Source organism: Gallinula chloropus (assembly GCF_964237585.1).
Source record: "Gallinula chloropus genome assembly, chromosome: 13".
Classification (NCBI taxonomy): Eukaryota; Metazoa; Chordata; class Aves; order Gruiformes; family Rallidae; genus Gallinula; species Gallinula chloropus.
The window spans coordinates 20,958,125-20,977,662 of NC_140098.1; the positions used below are offsets into that span (position 1 = coordinate 20,958,125).

Genomic DNA, 19,538 nt, shown 5'->3' on the forward strand with positions numbered 1-19,538 from the left:
CTTGATTTACTTGAAAAAGCTCTGTTAAAGGTTTTTCCTGCCTCTGCCACCTGAGTGCTCCTCCTGGCCTCTCTGCTCCAGCTTCTCTCTGCCTGGAGTTGCAGCACGACCTCGCGCTGATGTCTGCCTGCCTTGTTAGCCATGACAAATGCTTTCTCAATGATGTACAACCTGACTGGGCACTGTCTTCTTCAGTATCAGTAGAATGAGCTCAAAGCCTTGTTTGGTTCTGGTTTGAGGTTTGCTTTCTGCTGCTTTGGTGGCTTCAGGTCACGCCTTCAGTTGAGTTTTTGGTCTGCCAGTTCATGATCCAGATGTTCTCAGCATGCAAAAGCCCCAAGGCATGAAAGGTGAAAGCCCCAAACCCTTTAACACATAAAAACCAGGTTGTCCAAGCACACTCCCCCAGCCAGGGTGGCAGGAGAGCTCTGAAACCCAGCCGAGTCGGGAAAGGGTGGAAGGGAATTAAGGATTTGAGCGCGTGCTGGGGGGGGTTGGACATAGATGTTGCTTGTTTGAGCGTGCTCTTCGAATGGTGGATTCCACCGGAGCGCGTGACCTCTCTGGGGATTTCAAGCTCACTTGCAAACTGACGTGCAAAAACCCCCCTGGTCTCCGAAGCGTGGTGACCGCAATAGGGCAGCTCTGGGGGCTGCGCAGCTGAGCTCAGCCTGCGTGCCAGTCGAAGGTGGGGGTTGCGGTTTAGGCACAGCGGCCCTGTAACTGCTCCTGAGTTAAAATTCCACCTGCTGTATCGGGATAATTGCTTAAATGAACGGTTCAGAAAGCATCCCCCTTGGATGTGCACACCAAGGAGGACGGACCTCTGCTCTCCCAGCCCATCACCTGGGAACCGTGCCACCGAGTCGCTCCGAAACGCTGGTCCGTGCTGTTGTCCCTCTGCCGGCTCAATGGGACATGTTGCTGTGCCTTCCTTATCCAGGGAAACAGCCCTTATGCCAAAGAAGGAGTGTCATGCTTGAGGCTTATGCTGAGTTTGTCGAGCGTTTGTTGTTGCTGGTGAGGTTTGAGGTTTCTTCCGGGGAAGGCAGAGCGGCCTGCTGGGGCGAGGGGAAGCACTCGAAGCAGCTCCCAAAGAGAGGATCAGGCCCCAGCCCCACGGTTTGGTCTCCACAGAGTCAGAACACGTTAAGGCCAAACCACAAAGGCATTCGCAGCCTGTCCTCCACCAACCACTCCTTCCCAAAGTAGCTCTGATGTTCCAGCCAGATTATCTTCCTCCTCCTGATCAGGTTTTGTTCTTTTCCATAATTTATGGGGGCCTGTTAATTTCTTAAAGAGCTTCTGGAATGGGTGTCTCTTCCCACAAGGCTTCTGGCAATGAAATTGTGTTTTTACGAGCTACTTTTGGTTTTAGCCTGCTTAGGTTTAGATTTGTTGACTCTTCAATGCCAAAAATAGAGACACTTTCTGTGGCATGGTGTGTTTGTGCTTGAGAGCAGAGATCGGTGCTTTGATAATTAGCAGCCTTGCAGCTCATTAATGCCTACTGTGGCTTCGTGTCCCCTGAGTTCTGGTTCTTGTTGCCTTTCTGTAGCTGTGGGCTCCTGTCAGAACTTAGTCAGTTTAATTTCTGATGGTTGTTTTTAACCTGGGAGTGGTAAAGGCTGGTTTGCCCACAGCAACTCAAACCCCTGTTGCGGGGTAGCGTATTTTTACATGATGCTGGGTGCGATAGGAGAGTGAGGAAGGTCCTTCTAGGGTGGTGTTTTCTCCCAGAGGCATTAAATGGTGATGGAAGACTCGAATCCCTTTATCTGACTGCTAAAAGTAGAGTGCCTAAGAAAAGAGGGTTTGGGAGTTAGCACCTTTAGTACAACTTCAGATCTGAAATCTGGAAGCCGCTAAGCCACAACCTTAGCATCCTAGATGGCAGATAGCATGGACTGTGAGATACACATCCTGATTCTCATCCTTCAGGCTGCCTTGAGACGCTCTCCTCCCAAAAAGGCTGTTTGTTGTTTGTTCTCTGTTTGTTGTTTGGAGCCTTGGGTGGGAAACCCTGTGAGACCATCCCCCTCCTCTGCAGTGAAAGGGGCAACAGCCTCACCCCGCACACCTCATGAGTAGCATCGCAGGGGTGATGCTGGTTCTCCTGGGAACAGGCCTGTGGTTTTTGTTTGTGTGGGCAGCTTCACAAGAGAAACTCTCGAAGGCAAGCTAACTGGAGTGAGAATGAGAAAATAATTCCTCTCTTGGCTAAAATATAGCATGAAGTACTGTGTGTGGTGTCTCTGGGGGTGTTTATTTCGCCTGACCCTTGTCACAGCCTTTCTCATTTGGTGCTAGTGTCCTCCAGTGAGTAGCGAAAGCCTTGAGCAACAATGCTGCTAAGAGAAGAGGGACTTTGTTGACCTGAGGATAAAATGAAAGCAGTCTGCTGAGGAGTGGTGTTTCCTGCTTTGGGAGGGGTGTCACGGTGATTTTCACATCTGGCTTTGCCAGGCATTTGTTCCTTCCTGTTTTTCTGAACTGATTCGTGTCCAGACTCGCTGCTGGACAGTTTCTTCTCCTTTCTTTGGGCCAGGGGAAGGAAGGCCCTGTGAAACTTGCCCCACACCTCCTCATCTTGGTGTGAGCCTGGATTCCTGCCTTCTGCCCTCACCCTCCAGCTTTTCCCGTGACACCCCCACGCTGTGGGACCTCTAATGGGTGAGGTGCTTCCTTCAGCTCCTCCGGGTGCTTCCCCATTGGGGCCAGGCTGGCTCTAGGTCTGTCTCTCTGCATTGATTGCAGCTCTTCAGCTCTTAGTCGGGGCAGATACGCTGTCCCAAGCCTCAGGCGGGTTTGTGGTCGCTGTATATTCCATCGTTCAACCCTTCCTCTCCCTGTGCCAGTGTTTTCCCACTCCACACTTCCCAGGCTCCTTTTTCAGGCACGTAAATTCCTTTTGCCCATGACAGAGCGAGGCACAGGGAAATAAACACAGGTGAGAGGGGATGAGGGAGCTGAGGGGAGGCGTTAACTCCAGCCTTAGAGGAGCTGATCAGCCCTGATTCCCAGCTCAGGGAGCATCTTGGGGCTGGACATGTGCTGGGTGATAGCGAAGGCTCTGACGGAATCAGGACAGTTTTCTCCAGGAAGGGAGAGCAGCGCTGGCTCTCGTTCTCTGACATACGTTCACTTCCCTCTCTGGCTCCTTGTTCCCATGAAGCAAACCGTGTGGAGAGGTGGGCAGCGTGCACACCAGACTGCTCGAAGCCCTTGTCTCTTGCACGTAGCATCTGACTGCCAGGGTATGGCACTGACACTGCCAGCCTTGTCCTTCCAGCTGGCTTGGACCAGAATGGATATGTTATGGGGAAGGAATCTGTACAGACACGTGAGTTCCCGTGCTTGGGGAGCAGCAGGAGCTGTTTGAAACACGCTTGCTGCCTTCAGATTTCCCAGATAACTTTATCGTGCTACTTGCTGGGGTTCATTTCCACCTGTTCCAGGATGCTTTCTGGTTTCAATGACCTTTTCCTTTAACTGTTTGGATTTTCATTTTCCAAAAAAGGAGAGCCTTTGTTCAGGGGACAGGACGTGGGGGAGGAGGGGAATGTCTGTCTCATCAGACAGGCTGAAGTTGCCTCTAACAGGCACTTGAGAATTTTCCTCTGCACTTTAAGCTTTCCCTGGGTGTGGTGACGCCAGTGTGCTTACAGCCCTTGCGAGAGTAGTCTGGGCATCTGAGAGACGGGGGAAGAAAGCCCCCAACTTTAAATATTGGGTAAATGCCTTAAAGCTTTAGGTGAGGGGTTTGCCCCCCTCCTTTGATACTTGATTTTTTTTCCTCCTCCAAAGCTGAGTGTGCAGGGCAGGCGCAAAGCTTGGCAGGTATTTCGGAGCCAGCACCGGGGCTGAGGCTGGGTTCTGCATGGAACCAAACTCAATTTGAGCCCCATCCCTGTCCAGCTCTCCCTGCCACCACCACCTCTTTGTATCCTTTTATTTCCCCCCCAGGAATTCACTGTGCTGCTCGTGCTATGATGGGTTTTGTTTGTTGATGGGCTGGTGTAGAGCACTCGGACCCATTGCATTAAAGGAGACCGAAGTCTCTGCTTGGACACTTCCATGTGGTACCTGCTGACATTTCCAAGCAGGAGCTGGGAGGAGTGGGAGCGCAGGGGATCTGTTTGCTGAGGTGGGTCTGAGACTTCTCATCTCCCATTTGTCTCAGAGCTTGTCTGGGTTCCCAGGGTCAGGCTGGCTCTCACTTTACGGCACAGAACCGGATGCTGCTTTGTGGGTCCGACACACTGTCTGACTGGGTTGCCTGTGACCAGATGTGTCGCCTCTTTGGAGCAAGGGAAGGGAATTTTAAGGGAAGAGGCACCAGGAAAAGGTGTTGGCATTCATCTGTCTTGGTTTGTCTGGGCTGGTAACGGGTGATCTCCCCTAACGGGTGTGTGGCACCTCCTGTGAGCAGAGCAGGCACTTGGGGATTGCCGGTGGTCCCAACTGGGGCACCATCTGTGTTGTCCGTACAGATAAAATCCCTTTCACTGCGGCACCACCGAGGTTTCTGCCACACTACAAAAGATTCCGCTTCCTTATCCCATAGTGGAAGAGGTTCTGCTTACACCCCTCTTCCAGTATAACCAGAGGTAGGCTAATGACTCCAAAGCCCTCGGTGCGTTTTCCAGCGTCTCAGTGAGGCTTGTGGCTGGAAGGAGGGACCCAAGCTGCATGGGGGGAAGGAGTGTGCTGCAGTGCTGGGAGTGCAGCTGTTCCCAGGGCAGCTGGGTGACACCCATGTGTCCTGCGTCTTAGGGGAAAGCCCTTCTTGCCTGGATGGGCTGTGGGAGGAGGGCTCCATGCTCCTGGGGATGGGTACCCAGGTCTCTGGAGCAGAGACTGGTGAACTGCACCAGTATGTCCCTTCTCACCATTGCCTCCGGCTACTGGGTGCACTGGTTTCCTTACCTAGAGGCCCTTGGTGTTTTATCAGTGCCCCAAGACCGGATTTTAAAGGGCTGGCAAAGCTTCTGGGGTGTGCTGCAGCCAAAATTGTCACGACAACTGAAGTCTGAACCTGTGATAACATTTTCCTAGTGCCTTAACGCTTGTGAATGTTCTGCAATGGGTATAGCTGAGGTGGAATGGAGTGAGGAGTGACTCCCGTAGTGTGGTTTCCCTGTCCACCACAGCCATCCCCCTCTCCTCTCATGGGGTCTCGGCAAGCAGAGCCCCAGCTGATCATCTCCAGCAGCGAGGGATGATGCTTCCCCCTCCATTCTCCTTCCTTTTTGTTAATCCCTTGGAGCTCTGGGCTTGTGGAAACATTCATCTGTGAAACCTTGCGCCAGGCGGTCTGCCTTGGAGGGGGCGGAGGTCTTGCCTCTGCCAGTTTTGGGTTCGGAGGGATTTAGGAGACACAAAGCTGCTCTGATGGCCAGAGCCCGTCCGTGCTGGAGGACGTGGACAGTTGTCCCCAAGCGCACAAGCCAGGGTGAGTTTGCTGCTCTCCGCTGAGGCCACGCCGTTGCGTACGCGGTATTTATATCCTGCTGTGTTTCATTTCCTGTTTGGGTTGGTTACGTGTCGCCAGGTTTGTATGTTAATAAATAAAGAGCTGTTTTAACTACTCCCGAACCCGGCCATTTGTTGGGCCTCGTGGCTCTTCCAGCACCCGACCTGATCTGATCTCTTAGATGAGATATTGGGGGGAAGTTTTTTACAGAGAGAGCGGTGAGGGGCTGGAACAGGCTGCCCAGAGAGGGGGTGGGTGCCCCATCCCTGGGGGTGTTCAGGGCCCAGTTGGATGGGGCCCTGGGCAACCTTCTGTTGCTCCAGGCTGAAGGTTGGTGTCCCTGCCTGTGGCAGGGGGTTGGAGCTCTCTGATCCTTGGGGTCCCTTCCAGCCCAGACCAGTGATTCTATGACTCAGTGACCTCCCCCAAGATAGTCTGCTGGGGTCCTGCAGGTATGTTGGGGCGGTGGCAGCTGGAGCGAGCCCCAGTCCCACTGGGTCACTCCCCCGCCCTGCACCCACTTGCAAGGTTACATCCTGGGAGGATGGGTCTGGCAGGAAAATGCAGAGCTGTTCTGATGCATGGTTTTTATTGACTTTAAAAAAAAAAAGTTTGTTTTAAGACAGTTGTGTGCAGAAGTCCCCGCGGACAGAGAGGCGACGGGCGAAGCCACCCGCCTGCTCCCAGCCCTGGGTCAGAGCACGGGGCAGCGAAGGGTGCTCGATCAGGCACCGCGTGGTGAAGAGCATCTCTGCCGGGTGGGTGGGTGAGCCTGGGCTGCTCCCCCCTGCTCCCCCCCCCGACCCGTAACCGCTGCCCCCCTCTATGGACAGTACAGTGATGCTCGTGGGTGCCGTAGCCCCCTCCCCACCCAGCGTGCAGCATACTCCTCGTGCGTGTGGCCACTCAGCCAGAGAAACACAAGTGGTGGCGAGTTCTAATGGGACAGATTAAAAAGAAACTAAAAAATAATAATAATAATAATAATAATTATTTAAAATTGAAAGGGAAAAAAAAGGGGGAGGTTGGTAGGGGAAGGAAGGAAGTCAGCCGCCCCAAAAAGTACGGTCGGGGCATCAAGGAGCCGCGAGCACGCCCTTTGCCAGATGCCAAGGCCGTGCTGCAGGCAGGTTTGGTACCCAGGGGTGGGACATGGCATCGCTGCTCGCCCTGTGATTGTCTGGCCTGGTCCTGCTCTGCTGGGATGGGAGCTGGTCCAGCCTCATTGCACTGGGTTTGGCGCCTCTGGCCCCTGATCCATGGCCCAGATACATCCCTGTCTCCCTACCGCTATGTTTCCCAGCTAAGATCCAGCCCAGCACGAGGGGGAAGCAGGTACAGCTGCCAGCTCAGTCAGCCAAGCCCCTACCACTGGCACAGCCCAGCACAGCTGACAGGCGATGGTCAAGGCACTCGTTGTTGCTCGTGGTTTTGTGTTTGGGAGGGGTGTTTTCCTTTATTTTCTTCCCCCCCCTTCCCCAAAAAAAGAAAACCCGGGAAGGTGGAGGATGTAACCCCTCTCAGCATCCCGGGGAGCAGAGTGGGGTCCAGCTGGCCGTGGCGGCGGCGGGTTGTTCTTCCCAGGGCAGCACCGCTTCCACCGAAAACCACCACGGAACCCAGGGAAGAGATGGGGATCTCCAGCACAGGGGATGCTCTGGGCGACCCAGACCCTTGTGTTTCACGATTGCAAGGAAACATCAATCCAAACCAAACCACACCACCCCTCCCCCCAAAAAAATAGCAGAAAACCCTGACAACCAACCAAACTGAAGCAGATAACCAGCCAAGAGGCTGCTCCAGAAAAGCCGGATCCAAACAGGTAAAATCCCAAGGTCCCAGCCCAAACCCCTGTGATTGTCCCTCTGGTCGCTACTGCACCCGGGTGCCACGGGCAGGAGCTTTGCCGGACGCTCGCCGGCTGTGCAGGCTGAGGGTCCCTCTCCGGTGGGGGGGCACCTTTCCATCAGCTTTCCAGCATCCCATCCGTAAAAAACAAACCCCAACCAACCCCCAAGCACCCCCCACCCACCTGATTGACCCAAAGAAAGTGGTTTAATTACACCTCTGGAGAGCCAATTCCTGCTGCCTCTCCCTGCCCACCCCAAAAAAAAGCCCCAGGGTACCCTGAGGGCACTGGCTGTAGCCCGGGGGGAACCAAACCTCGGGAATGGGGCAAAGACTTTGGGATTCCAGCTTCTCACCAGAGCTGTTTGTAGGACACGAAGGCCGGCACGTGAGCCGTTCGCCCACTGACTCCCTCTCTAAGGGAAATCTCTCCGCCGTGTCCCACAGCCACTGCATCCCTTGGGGCATCCCTTGGGGAATCCCAGACTGAGGGATCAGGCTGCTGCTCCTGCGTGTTTCCTAGCTGCCTCTTGCCTGGCCGCTCCCAAAATCCATCCTACCCTTCCTCTAATCCTCAGGTAGAGAGAGGAGTGGGGATGCCCAGTCCCGAAACCGGCTGCAGCAGAGCATCAGCGACGGTCGGCTTCCCTGCGGCGAGTCCATGTGCTTGCGGCTGTGCTGGGACCTGCTCATGTGCCAGAAGCTTCCTCAGCAAAGGAACGATGAGGCTGCCCCAGGTGGGTAAAAAACAGATCCCAAAAATACCCAAACAAGGGAGGGGGAAGGAAGGAAGAAGCAGCTGGTTCCACTGGCGAAGCTGCGGCATCGGGGAGATGGGAGCTGAGCCCTCGGCGGCCACATCCCCCTTGGCCCGACACGATGCTCGGGGTGCTCCCCACCCAAAGTCACCCGGCTCCGGGGAAGTGGGGGGTGTCTTGATTTAAAAAGAGCAGCATTTGGTTTGATAGGAAAGAGATGGGAGGCGGATGCCCCCGCCGCCCCGTCAGTCGTTGATTGTGTGTACAAATCCTTTCTTAGCTGGGTTTCTTAATAATTATAATAATAATTAATTAAAAAAAAAAAAGCAAAAAGTCTTTCCTTTAGCTCTGAACCTGATTGGCTGCTGGAGGCACCGAATATCGCCGGGGGCGGCTCCACGGGTAGCGCGGGAGTCACGCTGCCCACCGGGCGCTCATCGCCCGAAGCTGCTGCGGAAGGGACCCTTCAGCCTCTGCCCCCGCGGGCAGCCGGGCCCCGGCCGGGGGAGCGGGAGGAGACGCAGCCCTCAGTTACCCCGGTAAACCTCAATCTTGCTGGTTTTGGCCAGCATGTCGATGATGTGCGCCTCGAAGTCGGCGTCGTGCACACCCGTCTTACGGAACTCCCCAGCATAGCGGTTGTTCTCCCAGTAGTGGTGCCAGTTGCCCCGGCTGTCGGCGCCGAACCCGAAGACGTTCACCTGTGGTAGGGAGCAGGAGGGGGTGAGCCAGCCCTAAGACACCCCCACATACTGGGACGGTGACCCTCAAGCACCCACCATGCTGCTAGAGTTGGGGGGGGGGGGGGTGGGGTGTGATATACTTCCTCCCCCCTGCACGCCCTTCAAGGGTGCCCATCACCATGGTGTCAGGGCAACACATGAATGAAACTTGGTCCTCAAGTTGCCACCTTAACCCTGCAAAGTTCAGGATCCCAGCAGGCCAGATTGGACCCCGCAGCCTACCCGGGACCCCAAAACCCAGAGGAAGGACCTTGAGGAGCCAGCACCCACCTCATCGCAGACGTGGAGGGCGAAGAAGAGCACCAGCATGCCAGTGGAGGGGTAGCGCCCGTGGTGCTCTGTCCAGCGGTCGTGGATGTACTTGAAGAAGGCAGGGTTGTAGATCTGCACCTGGGAGGATGCTGGGGTTGGCACTGGGGCCTTGGGCGAGGTGCACCGAGCGGGACGCACGTGGGGCAGACGCGGTGATGGGCGTGCGTGGGGCAGACGGGGTGATGGGCGCGCGTGGGGCAGACGGGGTGATGGGCGTGCGTGGGGCAGATGGGGTTTTGGGCGCGCCGCAGCAGCGGGCTCCAGCTCCCTTACCTTTTCTTTGTCCACACGCAGGAAAGGCTTCACGGGCGCGTATGTGCTGGGGACAAAGTGGAGAGGAAGGTGAGCTCCCTGGGGTCCTGTGCTCCCCACCCCACCAACAAGCTGCTGGAGGATGCTCCAGGAGGGAGAATCACAGAGATCCCTACCGCTCCCCGGGAAGCCGTGCTGGTGACAGGCCAGCTCTGCACCGCAGGCACTTGTCAGGTACTTACAACCTGATCTGGCCGGTGGAGAGGGCGCTGGCAATCCAGAGCAGGTCCAGGGTCTTGAAGGGCACCAGCACAAAGCTGACGTTGGCAGGCAGGTTCTTGGCACTCTCAGGGTACATGAAGTGGTGTGTGGTCCGACCGCCCACGTCACCCTCAAAACCCACCGTAGGGGCCTGGTTCATCCTGGTGAGAGAGCAGGGAAGGTGGCACCCCCCTCCCAGCTGCCCCAGCCCCCACCAACTGCTGAATGCGACTGAGGAGCGGTTTCCCAGCCTGAGGATGCTCAGAGTGCTGGGATAAGCTGAGGGTCTCCCCACCCCAAGCCAGCCCAGCATGATGGTGAGGCAGGACCCACTCCCACCCACACCCAACATCCGATGCGCTCCTTGACCGAGCATCTGGAGCCGGGCTACACTGTGCGACACAGGGACACCATCTCCCCACCCTCCCCCCCCAAAATATCCAGACCCTCTGAGAGGTGCCACCACAGTGCACACAGCAGGAGCCCAGCACCCACCGGTGCTGCCAGTGTTGCCCCGTGCCTCCGTGCTGCCCGTGGGGCTGAGCGGGCAGACAGCGCCCCTGGCATCGGTCCCCTGCCCTCACCGCATGATGAAGTCGTGCCCATCAATCTCCGGCCCGTAGCCAGAGCCGCGCAGGTTGCCCGAGTTGCCAACCACGGCGCAGCGGCGGCAGCGGCGTGGGTCACGGGAGCGATAGGGATCCTCGCCTGGCACAATCTGGAAGAGCTTGCTCAGCACCTCGTGGGTGTTGTGGGACTTGAACTGGGGCTGCAGCATCTGCACGAAGGGAAGAGGGGACGAGGAGGGGGCATCAGCCAGTGGCCCCTTCCTCTCCGGGGAAGGAACAAGCTGTGCCCCCCTCTCCTCCCCGTGCTGGAGCACGCTGCCAGGGTACCCATCACCTCTCCCTCTCACCATCCACCACCGCTGGACGTCAGGCGGCAGGTCCATGTTCTCCTTGGTCCACACCGGGGACACGGCAGCGTCGTAGCGCCCGTCAAACCAGTCGGTAGCGCCGGGCTCCTCGGCCGGGCAGCGGTGGCAGGCGCAGCCCCGGGGGTACGGCCCCCCCTTGCTGAGCCGCTGCATGCCAGCGTAGCCAGGTACCAGCTTCACCCGGTGGATGCTGCCCAGCCCGCCGGGGTCCAGGTAGGTGATGCTGTGGTGGGAGTAGGTGAAGAGGAGGGACATGACGAAGACGAGCAGGAAGGCGGTCGAGAGGAAGCAGAAGCGCAACGAGCACTTCATGGTCGTCGGGCGGCTGAGCCGGGGAGGGCGCCCGCTCCGGCATAGGGCGCGGGCATAGGGCGCGGGATGCCGTCAGCCGGCCAGCGAGGCTCCCTGCGGGACCAAGAGCTTTAAATCACCATGGGAGCGTGGCAGGGAGGAGGAGGGGGGGATGCTGAGTCCCCCATGCCCCCCAAGCCATCACCCTGGGCTCCTACCTGCCGGGCTGCAGCTTTCCATCCGCGTGGTCCAGCCGCGGCGAAGGCCCCCGATGGCTCCACGTGCCGGGCAGAGAGTGGCTGCCGCCGGCCACAGCAACGCGGGGCTTGGGCACAGCTCGGCACACCGGCCTCAGCTGCAGCACCACCGTGCCTCAACGGCTCCTCCAGGTCCCGGCCCCGGCTGGCTTTCGGTTCTGGCGGTTGGCATCATCCTCAGGGTTTAGCTGCTCTGCTGGCACACTGCCCTCGGGGACATGGCTGTGACTCTACGAGCCTGGAGCGGGGAGGAGGGGACAGGGGTTAACGGGTGTGACACAGAGCTGGCAGCCACAGGTGTACGATGCCACCCAGCCCTGGCATGGGGCTGTGGAGAGAGTCGGGATGCCAGCAGCACTGTGTCCACGCCGGCCCCTTGCTGGGGGAGCTCCTGGTCGTGCCCTCCCCATCTCCAGCAGACAAAGGCTCAGCCGTGAACTCGCCTCGGGAGCCAAACAAGTGGCTCAATCCTCCTCCTCCAGCCCCTCCAACACCCTCTTCGCCGGCCACGACAGCCAGGAAGCAGCCGCGTCGCAGCCCGACGGGCACCCAGGGACCGATGCCAGCGGCCGTCCCCTCCCACGTGGCAGCGTCCCTCGGCGAAGGTCACCCGCTCCGCTCGTGATCCCGGTAGGTAAAAATAGCCGGGGCAGAGGTACCAGCGCCTGCACTCAGGCTGGGGGTGGTCAGGAGGAGCGGCTGAGCCAGACACCCAGGGGTGGGCCAAAGCCAGACACCCACACCCACCCACCCACCAACACACAACCCCCCCCAAGATAAAAGGGGAGTTTTCAGTCTCTTTTTAACACAGCTGCTGAGCTGGGCAGAACCCATCAACCAGTGGTGGGGAGGAGATGGTGATGTCATCCTCCCCCGGGCTTTTTGGGGAGGGTGAGGTCAGGGCAGACCCCCCCCCCTGCCAAGCCCAAACCCTGTAGTGGCGTCACCTCTGCTCAGCCCTGGCCCCAATTAGGCCAGCAGCGCTAATTAGCAGCTGCCTCTGCCCTACAACCAGCACCCCTGGGAAGACATCGGGTCTCTTACCTGGGGGTGGGGGCTGCCCAGACCACGCCCCCTTCTCCAAAAAGCGGGATGGGGAGGGAGACATGAGCAGGGCCCAAACCCCTGCACACCCCCACCCCCAGCCCATCACTGGGACAGGACGTCTCCAGCCCAAATCATTAACCCCCATCAAATATTTGTCCATGAGGCTGCAGCCTTTCAAGGACAGAGCCAGACACTGGGTGCACATCCCGGCCCTGGTCCTCACCCAAGGCTTTTTCCTGGCTCAGAGTGGGGGGGCAGAGGGGGGGGGCGTAATACACTTCTACAGCACACATGTGGCTGGTGAGCCACTGCAATGAATTTTGGGCCTTGGTGCCAGAGGGAAGAAGCAGGGGTGGCTGTTTGCATCTGGGGGAAGCCAGGATAACGCCAGGCAAAGGCTATCACCCCTCCTCTCCACCCCATGCTGGGAGGTTTTGGAGGGCAAAGGTGCTTTTGGGGCTCTTTTTAGCTGTGCCGTGGCGAGATGCCGAGGGGAACCCGGGCTGAGCCCCCTCCTCCCACCACTCCCGGTCCCACGGGGGTTTCTCTGGAGGCCGGAGGAAATCGCCTGTCACGTGCCCACCGAGTTTGTATTTTAGTTCCCGGTGAAAGGGGGGAAAAAAATTCCCTTTCCGGCTGCCCAGCCCGGCTCCTGCCGCATCTGGAGCATGTTTCGTACGGCCCACCCTCCATCCCAATCCTGGCACCTCCAACCACAGGCAGAGACCCCCTCCCCTCACCCCCCCAGCCCAGCTCAGGCGCATTAAAGCATCCTTAAATACCAGCGGCTTATTTGAGTCATCGCTCCCTGAGCAGGGGCCGGCGGCTATTTCCATCCGCAGCGGGCCTCAGACCCCGGAATAACCCAGCCTTAACCGTTCCCTCCCCGCCCGCTCCCAAAGCCAAACCCAACCTGCTCCCCCCAGATAACACCCCTCCCACCCCCAACCCTCCCCAGCCGGGGGCTCTTTAGTGTTTCCATAAACAACCAGGAATTGATTCCGTGGTGAGCGAGGAGGCAGCTCGGCGATGCCATTAAATCCCCCCCCTCCGCCCCCAAATTCATCCTTAATCCCCCCCCACCCCCCCCCAAAGTCCCTGTGCTCATTAAACGTGACGATGGGGGCTAACGAGGCGAGGCCACCGAATCGCTCTGCTGCTTTTACAGTCGGGCGATTTTGTGGGTTCATTTTCGTTCTCCCCCGTGGGATAAGCTTCCCTTTCGGGATGGGGAACACTGGAGCAATGCAACCAGCAGCCCCAGAGCCTGGGGGATGCCTTCCCTGGGGATGCCTTCCCTGGGGGATGCCTCCCCCGTCAGCCATGAGGCCACTGAGCACATCCCCACCTGGGTTTTTTAGGGCTCAGTGGCTTTGGTTGCTCATTCCTGCGGTAGCCCGAGGTTGTTGGTACCGATTTCCTTGCTGGGAAACAACAGGGTGGGCGCAGGAAGGAGCTGTCACCAGGAGATGGGATGCCACCCCTCTAGGGACAGGCAGTGAAGCACCCCTCCACCCCTGCCCCTCCCAGGGGTGCTGGGGATGAAGGGAGACCCTAGCAACACCCCCCCCCCCGCCATGGGTGCCCAGGGCTGCCCATCCCACATCCCCTACGCAGTGATGTCACCTCGTTCACACAGCACCCAGCTTTTGTGGGTGGAGGAGAGGGGGAGCACACAGGGGAACCCTCCCCTGCCCTGGACCAGCATCCCACACGCTGTCATGGGTGGGAAAGAAGAGCTTTGGGTGGGATTGATGAATTGAGTCTTCTCCCACCCCTCCCCGAGTCCCACCAGAAGGATGCACCCAGCAGTGCCTGGCCTTGTTCCAGACCCCCATTTGGGGAACTGCTACAAAAATCCATAAAACCCCTCAGGTTTGTTCAGGTTCTGCCCCCCCCTCCCCCCCCCAGCCCCTGCCATGGTCACAGCATCCGTCTGGCCGAGCTTGCAGCCCCCCAGCCCCCAGGGAGCGCAGCGGGCTGCCTGCGCCGGGGCCGTCACCTCGCGTTAGCTGGCGGGGAGCGCGGGGAGCGGGAATGTGCCGGGGGCGAGGTGGGAAGGGGACGGTGCTCCCGTCCTGCCGCATGGCTGGGCTTCCAAAGCCACGCTGAGGCAAAGCACGGGTGATCCCAAGGGCCCTTTCCTGAGGGGATCACTTCATCCCCTGGGAACAGGGAGCGGGGCCAAACCCGGGGCTGGCACAGGATGGGCACCAGGGGGTTAATGAGGGAAACCGATTCCATGGGTTTCCATCACGGCAGCGAGGGGCTGGTAACTCGTTCTTCATCCCTTTTAATTAATCATACTCTTATCAGGCAGCTCAATCAGCTAATGGAGCTGAGTTAATTGGGTTTCCCATGCTTTAAACCCTCCTCGCACCCCTGGCTGGCAGCAGCAGCAATTGGAGCGGCTTCCTCGTGCCCAGCATCCGGAGGGGTTATTTCGGGCGCATCCCTCCGCGCTGGGACGGGGCCAGGAAAGAGTGTGGGAGGCCAAATCCCCAGTGTGGAACTGGGATGGAGCCAAGGCCGTTTCCTATGGGATTCAGGGACGCAGGGGAGGTCCCGGCAGTGGGAAAGCTCCAAAAGGGCTGCTCCCAGCCTCGTTGGTGGGTGGGGTTGGTAACAAGGTGGACCCCAGCACCATCCTGAGCCCCTCAGCTGGACCACCGCATGGCGAGGACCCCATGAGCACCCGCTCCATCCCAAACACCTGACAGGGCAATGCTGGGAGGGGGGCACACGGGGGAGAAACTTTGGCTGTGGAGCCTATCTGGCTGTCCTACCCCCCCCCCCCCCCCCCTCCCAAAACCAAATCAACCCAAAGAACACAGTGGGAGAAGGAGCCAAGGGACCCGACCTCCCCACCCACAGCTCACGTACACGGCCACATCGCAACGATGGCTGATGCCCCCATCCCCAAGAAGGGCCACTGCTTGGCCATCTGCCCATGCTGCATGGCCCCTATCCCCCTGCCCTCCCCGGGCCCCCGGGGTGGCCCCCAGCCTCTGCGCTCCAGGAGGGGGTTGATAAGCCCAAGGTCACGCTTGCAGCATGGTCATGTGACACCCAGTTCCCTGCGGGGGTGGCAGCTGCCCTCCCCCAGAGGCAGGACAGGCGGGGAGGGGTGGGGGGGACTCACTGCTCAGTCTGATACAGTGGGGACACCCTGCCCCCCACCCCCACCCCCCCTCCCCGCCCCAGCCCCCAATGCTGTGCTGCCCCACACCTCCAGGCGCTCACCCAGGAGCTCCCAGTTTGCCCCAGCTGCTGGGTACCACCAAGCTGGGCACTGCCATGCCATGAGATTGGGTACCAGCCCACCCACTGGCTCGGTACCAGTACCACCAGCCCAGTTCCAGTATCACTGGCTCAGTACCAGTACCTCCAGCCCAGTAACGGTAGTACCACCAGCTCAATATTCATACCACCACCTCGGTACCACCGAACCAGCAGGGCAGACACCCCCATGTCACATCAGGTACCACCAGCTCAGGTACCACCGAACCACAGGCTTGCATACCACTGGGTGCCCTGGAACAGGTACCTGGGCTCAGGACACCACCGAGCCGGGTCCCAGCGACGGGCCGGGCTCGGGGCTGGCTAGCGAATGGGGGTGCCAGCCAGCACCCATGGAGCAGAGGATATGGAGCCCTCTCCCTGTGCCCCTCCATCCTCCCCCCAGCTCCCCAAGCAAAGCCACATCTCCATCTCGTCCTCTCACAGCCACACGCTGAGGTCGGCGGGGTCTGCCCGGTCCGTGCCCCCCTCCCTGCCTGCTGCAGCACAGCCGTAGCCCACAAACACCCCCAAACCAGTCTCCCCCCGTGCCCAGCCACAGGCAAACACGTGCTCCCTGGCAAAGGCTTCCACTCGCCCTCCACCAGCACCCCACCGCCGCCAGCAGCGCCTGGAACCTCCCCACCGGCTGGGACCTGCTCCCCATCCCCCCCATTCCTGTTGGATTCCTGCCCCAGGCCTCACCTCCTGCTGAGGAGCAGGAGCCCAGGACGGGGGCGGACGCTGCTCCAGGGTGGCCTTTCCCCACGATGCGGGGATCCCCCCAGGGACGCGGGGGCCCCCACTGCTGCCCTTTGCCGTCCCCCTCCCCGGGGCTCTGCAGCTCCAGCGGTGGAAAGCCAAAGGCTTTCAAGGGCAGGTGGATGATGGGTGCTGGGCCCCAATGCCCTCCTCTCTCTCCGCCCTGGGGACTCTGCCCCAGCAGAGAACTGCGAACTCGGTGCACGCTGCAGGGCGGCCCAGAAGAGCCGCCTGGGGTTTGCTGCGCTCGTGGGCGGCGCTGAGAAGCCGTTGAACTCCGGAAAAATTGCACCTAGGAGGTTTCATCACAAGGATGTTACGAGATGCTCCTGTGGCCGGCGGCCATCAACCCCCAGTACAGCCCAGTTACCACCAACACCTCCCATTAAACGCAGCTCCACAGGTAAGGGACCCTGACATCTCCTTTCCTCCAGCCGGGACGCGGCTTGGATGCCCGGGGAGAAGGGATGGGGTGCTGGGTGAAAGGAGGGGGGGGCAGCATTTGCATTTTGCTAATTAGCCCAATTACCGCTGCAGATGAAAAGTCCCTCGCTGGGGACACGGTGGCACCCGGAGTGAAGCGGCTGCGGCTCGCTCCACTTTCCTGCAGGGGGTTATCCTGGGGTGCCAGCACCATGCCCCTCCTCTGGGAAGGGGGACATGCCAATCCATATATAACACATGGATGTATATATATATATATGTATATATTAAACACCCTCCCCCCCCCAGTTTCTGTATAGCCAGCATTCCCCATGTGCACGCCGAGGGCACCTCGGGGGAACTACTGCGACAGAACCCAGACCCAAATCTCTTGCAGTCCCCAAAAAAGCTTTTGGGAGACGCCAAGGGAGAAGAGTAACACAGAGCTGAGGGATGCCCCTGGCTGTGGCAGGGAGAGGATACTCCCAGCCGCTCCACCTGCATCCCAAAGCCTGGGGACCACCGGGCTCGGATAAACCACAGCTCATCAAGGAGCACCAAAGCCGGGGAGCAATTAGCACTCTTGCAGGAATTAAATGCAACGGGGAGGGGGTTGAAAGCCACTGAGCTGCCCGGACGTCAGCATGGGCCAAGCCGGGCGGCATCCAGTGTGTGTGCCGAGAGGCGCCGGGGGAAACCATCACTGCGCCGGCGGGAAAACCATCGCGCTGGCAGAGCCTTCTGCTAGCAGCTTGGAGCTTGTCTGGGCATGGGAACCCAAACCCCAGTGGGTTCCCCACCCCACCACCCCCCATCCCGGTGCGGTGCCGGGGCTCTCCCTGCCCGCTCTGCCTGCCTCCGGCGCCGGCGAGGCGTGGGTGGGTGAGCGGAGCGCGTCTCGCCGTTCCCGAGAACCGCCATGAGCTCCTGGGAGGAGAGGGAAACGCTTCTGACAGGCAGCTGCCGCACACGAACTCGCTGCCAGATGGGGACAGACAGACAGACAGACAGACAGGCGGGCACGTGTGTGGCCTGGGCTGAGGTGGTGGGGGAGGTCAGCAGGTTCCCCCCACCCCACTCGCTGCCCCCTACCCAACCCTCCCCACCCCCAATCCCTGCCCCAAGCCTCACCGCTGCGGACGCAACATCTGGCTCGGAGGAAAAGGGGGAAGGAAAAGGAAAACGAAGCCAAACACACTGAGCAACTTCCCGTCCCTCCTCACCGCCCCGGCCCTGCTTGGTACGGGGGGAGCCCACAGCCCGGCGGGGGAACCCCGGGGAACAGGGAGCAAAACCACCCGCACCAGCTCACACGCCTCTCCAGGGGGGAGTTTGCTGGGATTTCTGGGTTCTCCCAGCCATGTTTTTGGGCTGTTGGCAGCAGGAGGGGACGTGGCCCTTCCTCCAGTCTGAGCTCATCTCCTCCCTGGCTCCGGGAAAGTCCTGCTGGGACGGGGAGCCAGGGAAATATTTGGAGGCTTTGCAATAAATGCTCTGGAGCTGGAGCCCCAGCAAAACGGTGCCTTCCCCAGCTGCACCCGAGCCCCCAATGTGCATGGGGACCCCCAGCATGGCCAGGCCCCGAAACCTCCAGCACCGACCCTGCTCCAGCAGCCTTGGCCGCCCTGCAGCACGGGGACAGGCACAGACCCCAGGCACGGATGGGATCCCACGCCCACGCTCGTGCTGGGACCCCCACAGGCACAGACGCAGGCAAGGGATGTTCAGCTGCTGGGTGACAAGAGTTTCCCATCCCGTCCCCAGGGACACTCGTGCTGTGCCTGTGAAATCCTGGCTGCCGCTACCCAGGCAAGGGGCTCTGGGTGTCACACCGCTGCCAAGGGACCTCACATGCACACCGGTGCTGGTGGGGGACTGGGGGTTCCTGCTGGAACCCTGCAGCCAACCTTCCTGCTTTGGTCCCCTCTGCGGCCACCCCAGCTCTGCCCCCAGCATCACCCCAAGATCTGGGCCCCATGGCACCCTCCCAGGGCACACGGTTGGAGAGGGACAGCCTCACATGGGCTGTGGGGAGCAGCACCGTCCCCAGCACCCTTGTCAGGAACCAGCACCCTGTGGCTGAGGTTGGTGCATCCTTCCGGGAGCCAGCACCGCAGGGACCAGCACCCCAGCACCCGCGGCCAGTATATCCTCCTGGGACCAGCACCCCAACACCCGGGGCCAGCATATCCTCCTGGGACCAGCACCCCAGGACCGGGGCCAGCAACCGGGGCCAGCGCATCCTCCTGGGACTAGCACCCAGGACCGGGGCCAGCGCATCCTCTCGGGGCCAGAGCATCCTCCCGGGGACCAGCACCCCAGCACCCGTGGCCAGCGTATCCTCCCGGCGCCAGCACCCCAGGGTCGGATCCATCGCATCCCGGGTGTATGCTCCCCAAGGCCAGCCCCGGGACCAGCACCCAGCCCCGGGGCAGCTCCCGGCCAGGCTCTCTCGGCCGCAGCCCCCGCTATATTCTGTCCCCGCCGCCCCGATACCACGGCCCCCCCGCCCCGAACCGGGCCGAGCCCGCATCCCCCTCCCCAACCCCGGGCCCGCTCCCCGCCGCGGTACCTGGCTCGGCTCCGGCATGGCCCCGCCGCCGGGCGCGCCCGGGCCCCGCCGCCGCCGCCGCCCCCCGCGCCGCGCCCTCCGCGCCGTGCGGGGCCGTGCCGCGCCGTGCCGCGCCGTGCTGGGCGGGGGGCAGTCCCGGCAGCCTGGGAGATGTAGTCCTCGGCCGCCCGCCGCCCGGCGAGGCTTGTGGGACTTGTAGGAAACGAGCGGGGCCGCGCCGCGCCCAGCGGGCGCATCGGCATCGCCGGTACCCGCCCCGGTACCCGCCCCGGTACCCTCCTCGGTACAGCGGCATCCCCGGTAACCGTCCCCGCTACCCG

General features: G+C 60.3%; 1 protein-coding gene across 2 annotated transcripts; it reads right to left on the reverse strand.

Annotated features, from left to right (window-relative positions):
- Nucleotides 1–6,046: 6,046 nt before the first annotated feature.
- Nucleotides 6,047–19,282, reverse strand: ST3GAL2 (ST3 beta-galactoside alpha-2,3-sialyltransferase 2). 2 transcript variants are annotated; one of them, XM_084269866.1, is made up of 8 exons: nucleotides 19,219–19,282; nucleotides 11,097–11,373; nucleotides 10,567–10,992; nucleotides 10,235–10,428; nucleotides 9,632–9,811; nucleotides 9,411–9,456; nucleotides 9,096–9,215; nucleotides 6,047–8,783 (listed from the first exon to the last, which is right to left on the reverse strand). In XM_084269866.1, exons 3-8 carry the CDS (start codon nucleotides 10,897–10,899, stop codon nucleotides 8,610–8,612), a joined length of 1,047 nt encoding a protein of 348 aa, XP_084125992.1. In that variant the 5' UTR covers nucleotides 10,900–10,992; nucleotides 11,097–11,373; nucleotides 19,219–19,282; the 3' UTR covers nucleotides 6,047–8,609. The 2 variants fall into 2 exon arrangements, with proteins under 2 accessions (XP_084125992.1, XP_084125991.1); XM_084269865.1 differs by lacking the exon at nucleotides 19,219–19,282 and adding an exon at nucleotides 16,167–16,280.
- Between the last annotated feature and the right edge of the window lie 256 nt (nucleotides 19,283–19,538).